Raw genomic sequence first — 15,045 nt, forward strand, 5'->3', positions numbered from 1 at the left:
GTCATGCTGTGAATAGCATAAGCACAGTTTGAATGCTATACTTATGAAAATTTAGTGCAAATATTAAAAAACACTCAAATTCATTTCTGAAATCAGTTTAAAGCATTGGTTAATTTCTAAGAAGACTAGCCAAATCTAAAACCAGTATACGATAATCAACTTTTTTCATTTCCTCTACCTATTGTATCCGATCACTTCATGAGCTCTCTTATTTGACCTAGTAAATATTAATAGTCTGTCCACTTTCTTTATCTTCCTTTTCCTTCTCCATAAGAGGGTTTCAGGCCACCATCTTTTCCCATGTGGATTACCACGACCATCGCTCCCAGACAGCCGCCCCTCACATCAGTAGTGCTCATTTCCAAGCCGCTCTCCACACTGTAGTCTGAATTAGGCCCAAAAGGCAAACCCTTTTTCACTGTTTGTATGCCCTCCAAGGTGGCCTATTCACAAGGCCCTCATGATCCCGCCTATCACTATAGCCTTGATTCTCAAACTCCAGCCATACTGTCCTTCCAACTTCTAAACCTGACCCAGCATCTTTCAACTTGGTCACTTCACTGTGCCTTTCTCTTTGCTGGGCATATTCTTCTCCTCATAGTTCCTTGTGTAATACTCACAATTTCTCTTCAGTTAGCCCCTTAAACATCATTTCCTCGGACAAGCTTTCCTTGATTCCCAGGCTGCTATTACCAAGCCGGGTCTTCTCCCATAGCTTCTTGGATTTTTCCTTTCATAGAACTTGCCATACTTGGTTGTAATTTTTTCTTTCCTCATCTGTACTTCCTGTTGATCAAAAATAGTAAGTTTTATAAGTCCTTTGTGGGAAATATGTGTGATAGTCACACTCCCTAGCTTAACAATTTTACTTTAAGACATAATTAGAAATGCAGATTTATGCACAAATAGGTTCATTAAATTTTAAGTTTCTTATTGAAGCATAATATGGATATAGAAAAATGCATGAGTCAGAAGTGTACAACTTAATGGATTTCCACACAGTGCAATTACCACCCAGATTAGGAAAATCCATCACCCCAGAAGTCTCCCCATCCTGCTTGCTAATCACTACCCTCATCCCTCTTCCCCCAAATAACCATATTCTGACTTCTAACAAAACAGATTAGGTTTTTCTGTCCTTGAACTTTTAAAAACGTAGCCTTACAGCATGTGCTCTTGTCTCTGGCTTCTTCATTCAACTTATGTACGTAAGATTCATCCTCATTGTACGTAACAGTAGGATTTTCATATTAATCACTGTATAATATTCCACTGTATAAAAAAAAAAAAACCTGTGAAAGTTAATTTTATGTATCAATTTGGCTGGGATAGGGAGTGTCCAGATAGCTAGTAAACATTGTTTCTGGGTGTGCCTGTGATGGTGTTTTGGGAAGAGATTAGCATTTGAGTTGGTAGACCCAGTGAAAAAGATCTGCCCTCACCAGTGTAGGTAGGCATTATCCAATCCACTGAGGGCCTAAATAGAGCAAAAAGTAGAGAAAGGCAAATTTCTTGTCTCTTTTGAGTTGGGACAGCCATCTTGTCCTGCCTCAGTCATCGAAGCTTCTGGTTCTCAGGGCTTTCCACTTAGACTGGAACTACATCACCGGCTTTCCTGGGCCTCCAGTGTGCATACAGCAGATTGTGGGACTTCTCAGCCTCCAGAATCATGTGAGCCAATCCCTTCCAATCTCTCTTTTTAAAAATCTATATTTATATACATCCTATTGGTTTTGTTTCTCTGGAGAACCCTGACTAATACAGTACCACAGTTTATTTATCTAAGCTACTATTGATGAGCATTTGGATTCATTCTAAATTTAAGCTACTGTGAACAATGCTCATATGAACACTCTGATACTTGGTGCACATATACACACATTTTTCTATCATATATACCTAGAAATGAAATCACTTGGTCACAAGGTATGAATATGTTCAAGGTTTCTATAGCATGTTAAGATGTTTTGATATGAATAGGAAATTCACAGAAGTGGAAAATACACATAGTTAATAATTATACAAAGAGACACCATATTTAGTAATCAGGGAAAATGTAAATTAAAACACTTTACATATGATCAGATTGGTAAACATTGTATCTATACAATATCAAGTTTGAATGAGGAAATGGAAATCCTCAGGTGTTAGAAGAATTGAAAATTGAAGCCACTTTTTTCAAATTGGTGTGACTTTATTTTTCTCATTTCTATATCCTCAACACAAGAAAAGTATCTTGTTGGATAAATGAATATGCATAATAAAATAAAATAAGTTATGTATATATGCTATAACCTAGTAATGCCACTACTAAATATATCTACTCCAGAGAAATTCTCACAGAGGTACATAAAGAAGCATGCAAGTAGATGTTTGCTGCAAAATTGTCTCTAGAGGGGAGATTTCAAAACACAATGGGAATGAAGGAATTAAATGCAATAAAATTAGCCAGAGAAATAAACTAGACTTATGTAGAGAAACATGAATAGATCAAGAAAAAATAATGTTAATTAAAAGAGCTAGTAAATAGAATAAAATGAAGCAAAGTATAATTTATGTAAATAAAAGACCAGAATGATGATACTACTTATTGTTCATGTAAGGACATGTAAATAAGATGAAGATGAATTGAAGGGGCATACATTGAATGCCCAACAGTGAAGGCACGATGGGATGGGGAATTGGAGTTAAATGGAGAAATACATAATGAAACATATAAATAAATACATAAATAATGCATATAAGAGATATTGTGCATAGCACATTAGTGTGTGTGACAAATTATAAAGTATTATTGATTATGTCAATCAGATCTGGTGCTTCTGAGGTGCAAACATTTAAAAATCAAGTGTTACAAAAATAGTACTCAAAGAAGATACTGACTATTCCCTGAGGGTCCAAGTGTAAATAAATTTCTCCTCTTCATTCATTATCTTTCATCGAACCTCTTATTCATATGGATGTTATTACAAACTCAGACCTATAAATACAACATTATCAAGGGCTGATTGTTCTCATATTAAAGAGCTCTCATAACAGAATATGTGGAATAAGCACATTATCAATCAACTAATACAAAAAAATTCTAGAAAATGTGCTGAAACACTGAAGATCTAAAAACTTTATTTTCCATTTAACGATCTACTCAAAATATATGTACTGAGTCCTTATTACATGCCAGGACTTGTGCTGCTCTGTGAAAATGAAAAGAAACAGTTAAGTCATTGAGTCAGGTAGAACACTTAAAACTATCGCCTTCATGATTGATGTACAGGTAGAAATGATTTCCCCTGGCAGCTGTGGTCATCTCAGCTTCCCACTGGGGTCCCAACCAGCTAAGCTGAGTCTTGCATCCTCAGTAAACCAAACAAGTATCATTCAACATCCTAATCTAAACATAACTTTCTCTTTCTTTACCCTAAATTTAGTTACAGGAGCTGCAAGTGTCCACGAGAGCTGTTAAATACCATATTTGTAGTACATCCAACTTTTTTTACATGTTAGCGTCTCTGAAAATAGACTGTATCTTACAATCAATGGTATCTTTCAATTGCTCTTAGCTAGGAGACAGCTACAATGTAGTTGTCATTGCTTGCACGTGTGACCTTGGTCATGGCTGTTTATATTATCATTACATTATTGAGCTGGAAGTATTTTGGGAATAATATATGTTGAGTTTAATTGCTCAAGTGTCATCATGATTCAACACTGAGACCAAAAAGTTAAAACACACAGAAATTCATGAAAATATGGTAGCTGAACTTATAACGTTTGTTATTCTTAATGACCATATTGGACAACTTTATTTGCTTAAAATTCTTGTGAACAAGTAATTTAAGAGTCATCATTGTATGCTAACTGTACAGTTATCTATTACTGAATAACAAATCAATTCAAAATATAATGGCTTAAAATAACAAATACTTATTCTCTCATAGTGTCTGAGGCTCATGAATCTGGGAGCAGCTTGGTTGGGTGGTTCTGGCTTGAGGTCTTTCACTAGATTGCAGTCAGGCTTTCAGTCAGGATGTAGTCACCTGAAGGCGTGACTGGGGCTGGGAGATATTCTTGCAAGATGAATCGTTCACAGGGCTGTTGGCAGGAGGCCTCAGGTTTTCACTATGTGAGCACCTCCATGGGGCTGCCTTAATGTCCTCAGAACATGGGCCCTGGCTTCTCCCAAAGCCATTGATCCAAGACAACGAGAGAATGACCAAGATGGAGACCATATTGGCTTTTTATGACTTGGTTTCCAAAGTCCTCCACTGTCACTTCTGCTTTATTCTATCCCCTAGAAGTGAGTCACTAAATACAACATATTCTTAAGGGGAGGAGAATCAGGTTCTACCTCCTGAAAGAAAAAATTTATGGACATTTTTTTTTAGTGGCCACAATAACTTTCTGCTAATGCCTGGGAAGACTGAGAAAATACTGGCAGAATGGGCATCAGTAGCTTGAAAGAAATATTGGAACATTCTTCCAAGAAATGATGCAGAAACAAATAACACCAAAAGATGATATTTTGTGGCAGAACACAGACATCCAGTACTCAGAGTTTAAAACTTATTTAGGAGATGCATATTCTGAATGTGAAGATTTTTATGACTATCCTCCACAATTTATTTTGTGTTTAGTTTCATTTTTGTCTCTGCATAAGAATAACAAGTAATGAAAATCTATGTTCAAAGAAATAGATGTTTCAATAAGTATAAATTAAAAATTCTACATGATAAGCAAACTTTATGTTATAGTTTCATGAGGAATATTTTTCCTTTCTTAACGGTAAATTTGATGATGGCCTTTTAGATCCACTGGAATTTATCTGTGGTGGATGGCATCATTGGGATCCAATTCTTCAACACTCTTTATATCCACACCCTTTGCTGTAACTTTAAAGTGTCATACGTATGGGCGACCTGCCCTGCTTCTTGGCTGTGGGCTTATAATATGACTCGATTTGGTCAATAGGATGTTAGCAGATGGGAGGTAAGCAAAGGCTTGAAAGAAGACATACATGTTTCTGCTGGCTCTTTTGCACCTCTGGCTTTGCTGTGACAACATGCCAGGACTAGCCTGATGGAGGGGGGAGAGAAAAGTGGAGCAGAGTGAAGTTGTCCTCAAGTCCCCAACTAAAGGTAGCCTCTAACAGCTGACAGTCAGCTGACTCCCAGACATGTGAGGAAGCTCAGTTCAGATCGGCTAAGCCACGTATCTGACCACTGCTGCCCAGCAGTGTGAGCAATTAATATTTATTGTTACATGCCATTGAGGTTTCGTGGTTGAGTTTTGGCAATAAACAATTAATATAGTGCACTTAAAATGGTTTGTGTTTTTTGGGCCGGCCCCGTGGCGCACTTGGGAGAGTGCAGCGCTTGGGAGCGCAGCGGCGCTCCTGCGGCAGGTTCGGATCCTATATAGGAATGGCTGGTGCGCTCACTGGCTGAGCGCAGTTCGGGTGACACCAAGCCAAGGGTTGCGATCCCCTTACCGGTCACAAAAAGACAAAAGAAAAAAAAAATGTTTGTGTTTTTCAAAAATTTAATATGACATATCTGTTCTCTCTGACCAATAGGAATGGTTGTCTATGTGGAAAAACTTTTCCAATAAAGTTCCGAAGTTTCTTGGAAACTTGTATTATAGCTGGATATTTATGTCACTCTTGCTTTGAAATAATGAAGACAATGCAAATGGTGCTGCCTGACAATCATTTCCTTACCCCTCATCCCTGGGGAGAGCGTACATTCAAAATGTTGTAAAAGTAGGGTGTCACACCAACAGGTACCTGATATTCCCTCTGGGTGAACCATCCCTCCTCCACTCCATGTGGTCCTGGTGGGAATTTCTATTACAGTGTCTTTGCTACCTTCCACTTACCCAGAAGGATGCACAAGAGACACAGGATGGCTAAATAAAATAGATCAAACTCCTGGGGATTAACTGAGTCTTCAGTGAGATTTGGCGTATATGCCAAGTCAGAAAGAGAGCGGCTCTATTACTTTTGGACCACTGATCAGGAGGATGCAGGCTTGGAACTGTCAGCACCGCTGATTCCTGCCACAGGAGACAGCCTGCCAGAGAAGCAGAATCCATGGATGAAGACACACTTTCCTGAGAACATTGCTGAAGCCCTTATTCTGTATTGGAAATCCCATTATTTGAGCCAATAACTGCCCCCACCACCCTTTTTCTTAAACTTCATTGAGTGTCTGTCACTTGCAATTGAAAGAATTCTGAATGATTGAGGAATGTTATCCTCATTTTACAGAAGAGAAAACTTAGCCCCCAAATGTTATATTTCTTGTCCAAGCTCTCGCTAATGGATAGAATATTATCACATGTCTCTCCAATGCCTATGACCTTTTCATTACTACATTTAAAAAAAAAATTTTTTTTTAATGCACATACAGTAAAACTCATCCTTTTGGTGCACAACTTTATGAGTTTTGACAAATGCATAAATTTGGGTCACCACCACCAATTCTATCATCCCCAAGAGTTCCCTCATGCTGCTCCTGTGGAGTCAGACCTCGTCCTACACCCAACTTCTAGCAACCACTGACCTGTCTCTGTCCCTAGAGTTCTGCCTTTCCAGAATGTCACAGAATGTCATATAAACGGATTCACACAGCCTTTTGAATGTGGCTTCTTTTCACTTAGCATAATGCATTTGAGATTCACTCACATCGTTGCACATTATCAGCATAAATGCTTTCTAAAAACATGCTTACAGCATTTCAATCATATTCACATTAGTGTGAGTAGGTTTTAAAAAGAAGAAGGGAATAGCCTTGTTATACCAACGTCAAGGGTTCAGTTTCCCATGCTGGCCAGCCACCCCAAAAAAACAAAAACAAAACAAAAAACAGGGAAGGGAAAACTTTCCTGGGTTGAAGAAATTTTATGTCCACCTGTAACTCATGAATGTGACCTTATTTAGAAATAGGGTCTTTGCAGATAGAATCAAATTAAGATGAGTTCATACTGATTTAGGGTGGGTCCTAATCCAATGAATGACTAGTTTCCTTACAAAAAAAGAGAAATTTGAACACAGAAACATAGGGAGAAGACCATGTGACTGGAGGCAGAGATTGGAGTGATGCAGCTGCAAGCCAAGGAGTGCCAAGGACCTCCTGCAACCACCAGAAGCTAGGAGAGAGGCGTGGAACCGAGAGCCATGAGCTCGGTCTCCAGAAGGCAAGCTGACACCTTATTTCATACTTCTAGCTTCCAAAAGAGTGAGAGAACAAGTTTCTGTTGTTTTAAGCCCCTCAGTTCATGGTAATTTTTACTGCAGCCCGAGGAAACTAATACAAGAAAATATGAAGGTAATCGGCACTGCTTTCAAGGCAGCATCCATAAAAGCAAGTGAACAAATAAGATAGGTTAGATGAAGACAGAGTCCCTCCATGTTACAGTTTTGCCTTAGCATAAGCCAGACTGAATTCTAAAGCCAAATAAGTAATGGCATTGTAGTTACTGATACATATTACTCCAAGTATCAAATTTTCTTCTAGTAAAATCTAGAAAGTAAGATCTATTTTTAAAATAGAATAATGTAGAAATTATAAAATAAGATAAATGAAGTAGAATTAATGGCCCCTCATTAATTAATTTTAAAGTCAACTCATTCAAAACCACCATGTTTCCATTTTGAAAAAAATAAATGTTCAAGTTAGGGAGAGCACCTTTCATCAGTCTTTTATTAGCAACCTCCAGAAGATTATAGACTTAGGAAATTAAGTATTAAAATTGAATTACTTTTCCAAGTAACATGAGGGAAAAGAGAAAGAAAAAAAAGGATAAGTAAAGAAAATCCACATCCTTTAGAGAGGAAATCCTCTGAAGTACACTTCAGTCTGCTGCTTGGATTTGAGACACATGAATGAAGGGATAGTTTTGTTGCACAAAAAGTATATAGCACTTTGATACTTAAGATGTAGAACAGAAGACAAAAACAGTCATAAGCAAATCAGCATTTCAGACAAGTCAAGATAATGAATTTTTTCTTAAGAGATTTAAATTATGAATAGATGATGTTGAAATATATTGTTGATTCAGTTAAAAATATCAGCTAATCTAGCTTGTGGTAATCATGAAAATCTGATTCTCAAAACTGACTCCTTTTCAGATACTCTGAACACCCCAACAAGCATAGCTCCTTGTGCCTCTCTCCTCAGATTCTGATTTGGTAAATCAGAACTGGGGCCCACCGCATCCATTTTATTTTTTAAAATTTCTCCAGGTGATCCTGATGGGCTTGAGAACCACTAACATGGAACACACTCTCACAGAAAGAAGATTTGATCTTCCAGCGATTGTAGAATTTGAGCTGGGGTCAGTCAAAGGTCAAATACCAAAAACAAAATATTAGAATGGAAGTAATCTAATACTTAATGTTGAGAAACAGAGGCAGGGTACAGAAAAGAAAATCAGGACAAAAAAGAAAATTAGGGTGAAGCAAGCTTCATGACAGAAAGGGAGGTCAGAATGCCAATGTGAAATCTCAAGCAGAACACAGGAGAAAAGAATAAGGCAGAGAATAGTAAGCCCTGGGATTTAGGATCCTGGGACTCAGGAATCACAGAAGACTTTACGTGTAACAGACTCCCATCTATAGATTCATGCTTTTATACAAATTCCTCAGTTAGAATCTCAGCTCATTCAGGGTAAGTCTCTTATTTTTTCAACATGTAGCACCCTGCTTCAGTGTCTAGCTTTGGACTGATATTCACTAACATCTCCATGAATTGAAGTTATGTATCAGGTTATCTTATTGGAATGTAATTATGCCTGTGTGTGTGTGTGTGTGTGTGTTGTGTTTCTGGGTGGGTTCTTTTTATAGAACCCTTCAAACACTGAACTGTTGCTTAGTCAGTAATATTTACTCCATGCTATTGAAGTCATAATGAGAAACTTCTAAAAATGAATTTAAACTTTTGGTAAATTGAAAAGACAGTTGTTTTTTCTTGGGTAACAGTAAGACATTTATTTCTTTATAATTTGTTTTCATTCATAAAAAGGACAAAGCACAGTCCTATACTACTCCATTGAAAAAATGATAAAAAATAACTAAAAAAATCAATTCAATATTTATCAGTATCAAATAAAACTACTATCACCTTTCCTGAAATACAGAGAAACAACAGATGTGTCTACCTCTATATAAAGTTTAATTAAGAATCTTGCGTCTTAAAGCAGATGATACATTGGTTAGTTTGACGACAGTTTAAAACTGATGGTCCCAGTCAAATTTGTACAACTGTATGAGGAAATGAAAAGCCTGAGTTATCAGTGTATGAGAGACTTTAATCTATCTCGTCACAAATTTAAAACTAAACAACCTCCAAAGTGTGTTTTCTTCTTCCCTTTCTGAACCATTTCATGCAAAATCTAGCCAGTTTTGCTCTTTATACCATACATTAGAAAATAAAAGGCAAGCATGCATTTGGCAAAAGATTTAGTTGTTGTTGATTATATAAAAATGCCCAACATGAGTCACATTGCAAAAGGAAAACCCCAAAATGTAGCAATGAAAACACAAACATCTGTACAGAAGGTTTACAGAGTATTCGTTTCCCTAAAGTGTGAAGACATTTTGTTCCTTTTTTAAATAATTAAATATTTTATGAAATCTGGCAATGATCTTAAGACTGTTGATATACTTCCACTGGGAATCACCCATTTCACTTGTTTTAAAAAGTTTCATTTTATAACAAAGAGTTAAATGTAAACTAATGAAATATTTATTGATATTTTCATAATGAAGGCTCTAAACATTTACACATAGATATATAGTACAAAAATTATACAAATTAAAGAAAGGGGGGATAAAGTAGTAATAGATCTATTTTGCTTCCTGTAAATATTTTTTTTTATGAACCTATAAGGTATCCCTTCTAAAAAGATAAACTCTATCTCTAATTAGCTAGCAAGGTTGTGCTAATAAAATAGGATTATACCTTTTGAAGCATCAGACATTGCACTGTTTCACCAGCCAGCTAATTCTTTGTTACTTGATTTATTTCACATCCACTCTCAAACACATTTCCGTGCACACCAGGGAGAATGAAGAAATGTGCATCTTCCTTTTCACAACTTATAAAAACCCAAAGCACCAACACTTGGGAGACACCATCAAACAGTCACATTATTTGTCTCCCCCTGGCCTTCCAGTTTTGCATAATCTTCAAAGTACCATTAGCAATGTATTGATTTGGTATTTTTAGCCAGTTTCAGTATTGCATTGAAATGGGAACTGAGCTTAAAACTAAATTTAAAAAAAGAAAAAGGGAATACTGTAGCTTTTCCAACCTAAAGGTGATTTTTTGATCCCACACCTCCAATAAAAAAATGTTATTTATAGTTAGGAATGAAGCACAGAAACAAAGATACTAAAATATTATTAGGTAATTCTGATACTCACTTAACTGTCATCTATTCCTAGCTGTGTAAAGACTGTCACATCTCAATACAAAAGGAAGCACTCTGCTTTTCAAAATTCCTCATTCCACATATGAACAAATACAGCAATATCATGGTACCCTAGGTAAGAGCTGTGATTTTTAAGAATTGAAATTGATGATAAGAAAAAGCATAAAATAACTTCAGAGTAGAATACAAAAGTAAAAAAAAATCTTCATATGGTATGTTAACTTTGCTATTAAAAAAGTAACCAAAATGTATTACTGATTCTGAAAATTAAATATTTAGAAAATTGCTTACTTTGAAAATAAGAATACTGATAGTAAGTTATAGAATTTGGTTTGCAATATTCAAAAATCTTTCAACGCATTAAGTAAAATAATTTGGTAATGGGATCTATGTCAAAATGTTTGTAATAGTCTATTTTTTTTCAAGACAACTCAAGATGTCATGAATGATAGGGCCATTCAAAAATATGCAGGACCCAAAACAGAGAGGATAGTACAAGAGACTGTATTACTCTTACATTTACCACATATGATCAACATTTCAACCTCTATTATAGTTCACAACTTATTGAATTTAAAGCACCTGTTTATGGTGATTTTACTTCCACTCTACAACCTATAGTATTGAATTGAACACTGTTAACTTGTCCCATTGGATTAAATCATGCAACTGTCACAGAATCAGGTTAAGTGGTTTATAAGGCATATTGGAACGAGTTAAAAATCATTTTATATCCATTTAAAAGTGTATTCTTTTGAATGAAGGGGTTCCTGAATGCCTCAGTCATAATGTGTTGGAAATCAGTTGGATAATTTTGTTAAAGTATAATTTATTTGGCTTAGGATGGAGCCGCAGGAATTGGAAGGAACTGTAGTCATCCCAGGGATGAAGGGTGTCGTCTGAGGTGGGTTGGGAACAGCAGCTGTCACACCACATTCAGAACTCCAAGTTGATGAACATGCCAAGGGCAGGCAGCAGTAAGCTGAGAAGACTTAAAGAGAGGGTGGATGCACCTGCAAAGCAAAGCAAAGGCACACATGTGAGTTCATTGATAACAGTTACCACTGATCACTTAGACTGTGTAGCCCTGAAAACCAAATGGTTTTTTTTTTTTTTACAAAATTGGTTCTCTTATTCCTAAGTGATTTAAGAAAAACAAAAGTGTTTGATCAAGGATTTTGTGTGTGGACACTTTATACAATATGTTTAATCATTTAAAATAACAAAGACACAAATATTTACATTATCTCTATGATCTAGCAGTCCCAAATTTCTAGCAGAGGGTGAAAGGTCAAGAAAGATATAGAAATAAATGGAAAACCATACATAAGATTTCAGAAAATAAGATGAAGAGATGCAGTAAAAATATTAATGTTACATGGAATAATGACATCATACGTGTACTGGATAGATCTTGCATAATTTTTTGTCATAACGGTTTTAAGACATTTAGGTGCTTATACACAATGATTTAAAGAATGCATTTCTGATAATATTAAGTCATCTTCAATTTTTACCTAAAAAACAACTACTGTGAAATATTATACAGTAAATAAAAAATAAAAATGATGTCATATGCTATGGGCATATATTAAATTTTGAGCACCACTCAGAAAGGCTATTCCTGTGGTCAAGTAAGTTTATGTGTCCATTTCCTGTCCACACTAGAATTCTTGAGAAGGTACTGTGAGGCCAAGAAGACGTACTCTTTCTTTCCATTGTCTATACCTATTAGTCACTATCTTCAGTGAACACACTGATGCAATGAGTGAAAGGCTAAAAACTATAGTCAATAGCTTGCATTTATAACAGATTTTTGTCAATTTGGGGAAGTTCACTTTCTAAATTTGAAACCTTATATATTATTATCTATCATATTAAAAGTAGCCTGAAAAGCCCATTCTTTATAAAATTCCTCTTATATTCAGGAAGATTTAGGACATTTCTCTTGACTCTCTGCTCATTAAAAGCACATTCATGTTCCCTATAAGGTGGTCAGAAAAGATACTTGATATGATCTCTGTCCTTCTAAATTTGTATAGACTTGTTATGTGACCTAACATATGACCTATCTTGTAGAATGTTACATGTGCAGTTGAGAAGAATGTGTATCCTGCAGCTGTTAGATGAAATGTTCTGTAAATGTCTCTAAGGTCTATTTGGTTTATGGTGCAGTTTAAGTCAGATGTTTCTTTATTTTCTATCTAGATAATCTGCCCATTGCTGAAAGTGGGTTGTGAAAGCCTCCTGTTACGATTGAATTGCAATCTATCTCTTCCCTTAGGTCTAATAATGTTTTCTTTATATATCTGGGTGCTCCCATGTTGGGTGTATATATATTAACAATTTTTATATCCTCCTGTTGAATTGATTCCTTTATCATCATGTAATGATCTTCTTTGTCTCTTTTTACAGTTTTTGATTTAAAGTCTATTTTGCCTAATATATAATAAGTATGGCTACTCTCACTCACTTTTGGTTTCCATTTGCATGGAATATCTTCTTCCAGGCCTTCACCTTCAGTTTGTATTTGTCTTTAACAGTTAGGTGTGTTTCTTGAAGGCAGCATATTGTTGGGTCTTGTTTTTTATCCATTCGGCCACTCTATATCTTTTAATTGGAGAGTTTAATTCATTTACCTTTAAGGTTATTACTGATATGTGAGAACTTATTCCTGCCATTTCGTTAATTGTTTTGTAGATCTTTAGCTCCTTTCTTTTCTCTTGTTATTTACCTATGTGCATTGGTGGTGTTCTGTGGTGCTAAGCTTTGTTTTTCTTTTTATTTTTTCTCTTTCTTATTTGTGTGACTCTAATAATTTCTTTTTTCGTGGTTACCTTTGGGCTAATATAGAGTATAATTGTTATAATAAACTATTTTAAGCTGATAGCAACCTAACTGGTCACATGAAAAACTCTAGACTTCTCCACATACACACTAATTATATTTTTGTTGCCTTAATTTACCTTTATATCTATCATGTTCCTTAGCCACTAATTGTTAGCTGTTGCTGTTTTTTGACCATTTTGATTTTAAACCTTTATACTAGAGAATTGAAGGATTTAGATAGCATCATTACCTCACTGGGGTGTTCTGAGTTTGAATTACGAATTTACTTCTACAGGTAAGTTTTGTACTTTTTCATGTTTTTATGATAGTAATTACCATCTTTTCATTTCCAGTCATAGCACTCCCTTACATGCATTTCTTATAAGCCTGGTCAAGTACTACTGAATTTCCTCAGTATTTTCTTTTCTGGAAAGGTCATTATTTCTCCCTCATTTCCGAAGGATAGCTTTGCTAGATAAAGTATTCTTGCCTGACAGTTTTTGGCAGTTTTTTGTTTGTTTGTTTGTTTGTTTCAGGACTTTGAATATTATCACATTCTCTCCTGGCCTGTGAGATTTCTGTTGAGAAATCTGCTGACAGTCTCATGAGGATTCCCTTATATATGACTTGATGCTCTTCTCTTACAGATTTTAGAATTCTCTCTTTATCTTTAGTTTTTGATAGTTTGATTATGATGTGTCTCAGGTTCTTTTTGGGTTGAGTCTAACTGGGGACCTTTGAACTTCTGGAATCTGAATGTCTATATATATCCAAATACTTGAAAAGTTTTCAGCTATTATTTCATTAAATAGGGTTTCTGTGCCTTTTTCAATCTCTTCTTTCCCTGGAACACCTACTAATTGAACATCTGTTCACCTAATGGTGTCCCATATGTCTCTTAGGCTTTCATTCTTATTTTTATTTTTCCTTCTGACTGGGCAATTTCAGAAGACCTGTCTTCAACTTCAGAAATTCTCTCTTCTGCTTGACCTAGTCTGTTGTTGAAATTCTCAATTGTATTTTTTATTTCATTCATTGAGTTCTTCAGCTCCAAGACTTCTGTTTGGACTTTTTAAAATATATATCTATCTTTTTAATTTCTCATTCAGATCATGAGTTATTTTCTTGATTTTGTCAAACTATTTATCTATGTTCTTTTGTATCTCACTGGTTTTCTTAAGATCATTATTTGAAGCTCCTTTACAGGCATTTTATAACTGTCCTTTTCTTTGGTGTCTGCTACTGGAGCCTTATTGTGCTCCTTTGGGTGTGTCATGTTTTCTCACTTTTTCATCTTTCTTGTGTCCTTATGTTGATATCTGCACATCTAATGGAGTAATTGCTTTTCCTAATTGTTTAGAGTAGATTACATACAATTGACTTTCTCCTGTATGTGGGTCCTAGGGTGTCTGTTGGACATGTTGCAGTGGCTTTGGATTTGGGTGGACTCAGTAGTGTAATCTCTGTGCAGTTTCTTTGGTTGTAATCCTCTTCAGAGACATCTGCGAATGCCTCAGTGGCCTAGACTGTGGGAGTTTGTGCCAACACTGGCTCTGTTTTCCCGGGTTGTAGACTTCAGTCTAGTTGTTGGACTAGGTATGCATGGGCACAGAAGGCCAAACAGCTGTTTGGTAGTCTCTATGGAGTGCAAGATCACTGCCTGACTATCAGGCCAGGGGTGAGCATGCAGCTCTGAAGTCATCTCTCCCACAGGGTGGTGCACTGCCTTGGGCGGGATATAGGTGTGTCTGGTTATAAGGTTGAAGGGTCAAATGGCTCTGCAAA

At 36.0% G+C, this 15,045-nt stretch overlaps 1 protein-coding gene across 1 annotated transcript in view; it reads right to left on the reverse strand.

Moving 5' to 3' along the window:
• Positions 1–248: 248 nt before the first annotated feature.
• The window catches only part of CNTN1 (contactin 1), a 157,730-nt gene continuing 142,933 nt past the window's right edge, over positions 249–15,045 (reverse strand). The window contains exon 23 of the mRNA XM_063115696.1: positions 249–385. Within this exon, the coding sequence (XP_062971766.1) occupies positions 249–385 (137 nt within the window). The remainder of the gene's footprint in view (positions 386–15,045) is intronic.

The sequence above is a fragment of the Cynocephalus volans genome, chromosome 12 (assembly GCF_027409185.1).
Source record: "Cynocephalus volans isolate mCynVol1 chromosome 12, mCynVol1.pri, whole genome shotgun sequence".
NCBI classification, from domain to species: Eukaryota; Metazoa; Chordata; class Mammalia; order Dermoptera; family Cynocephalidae; genus Cynocephalus; species Cynocephalus volans.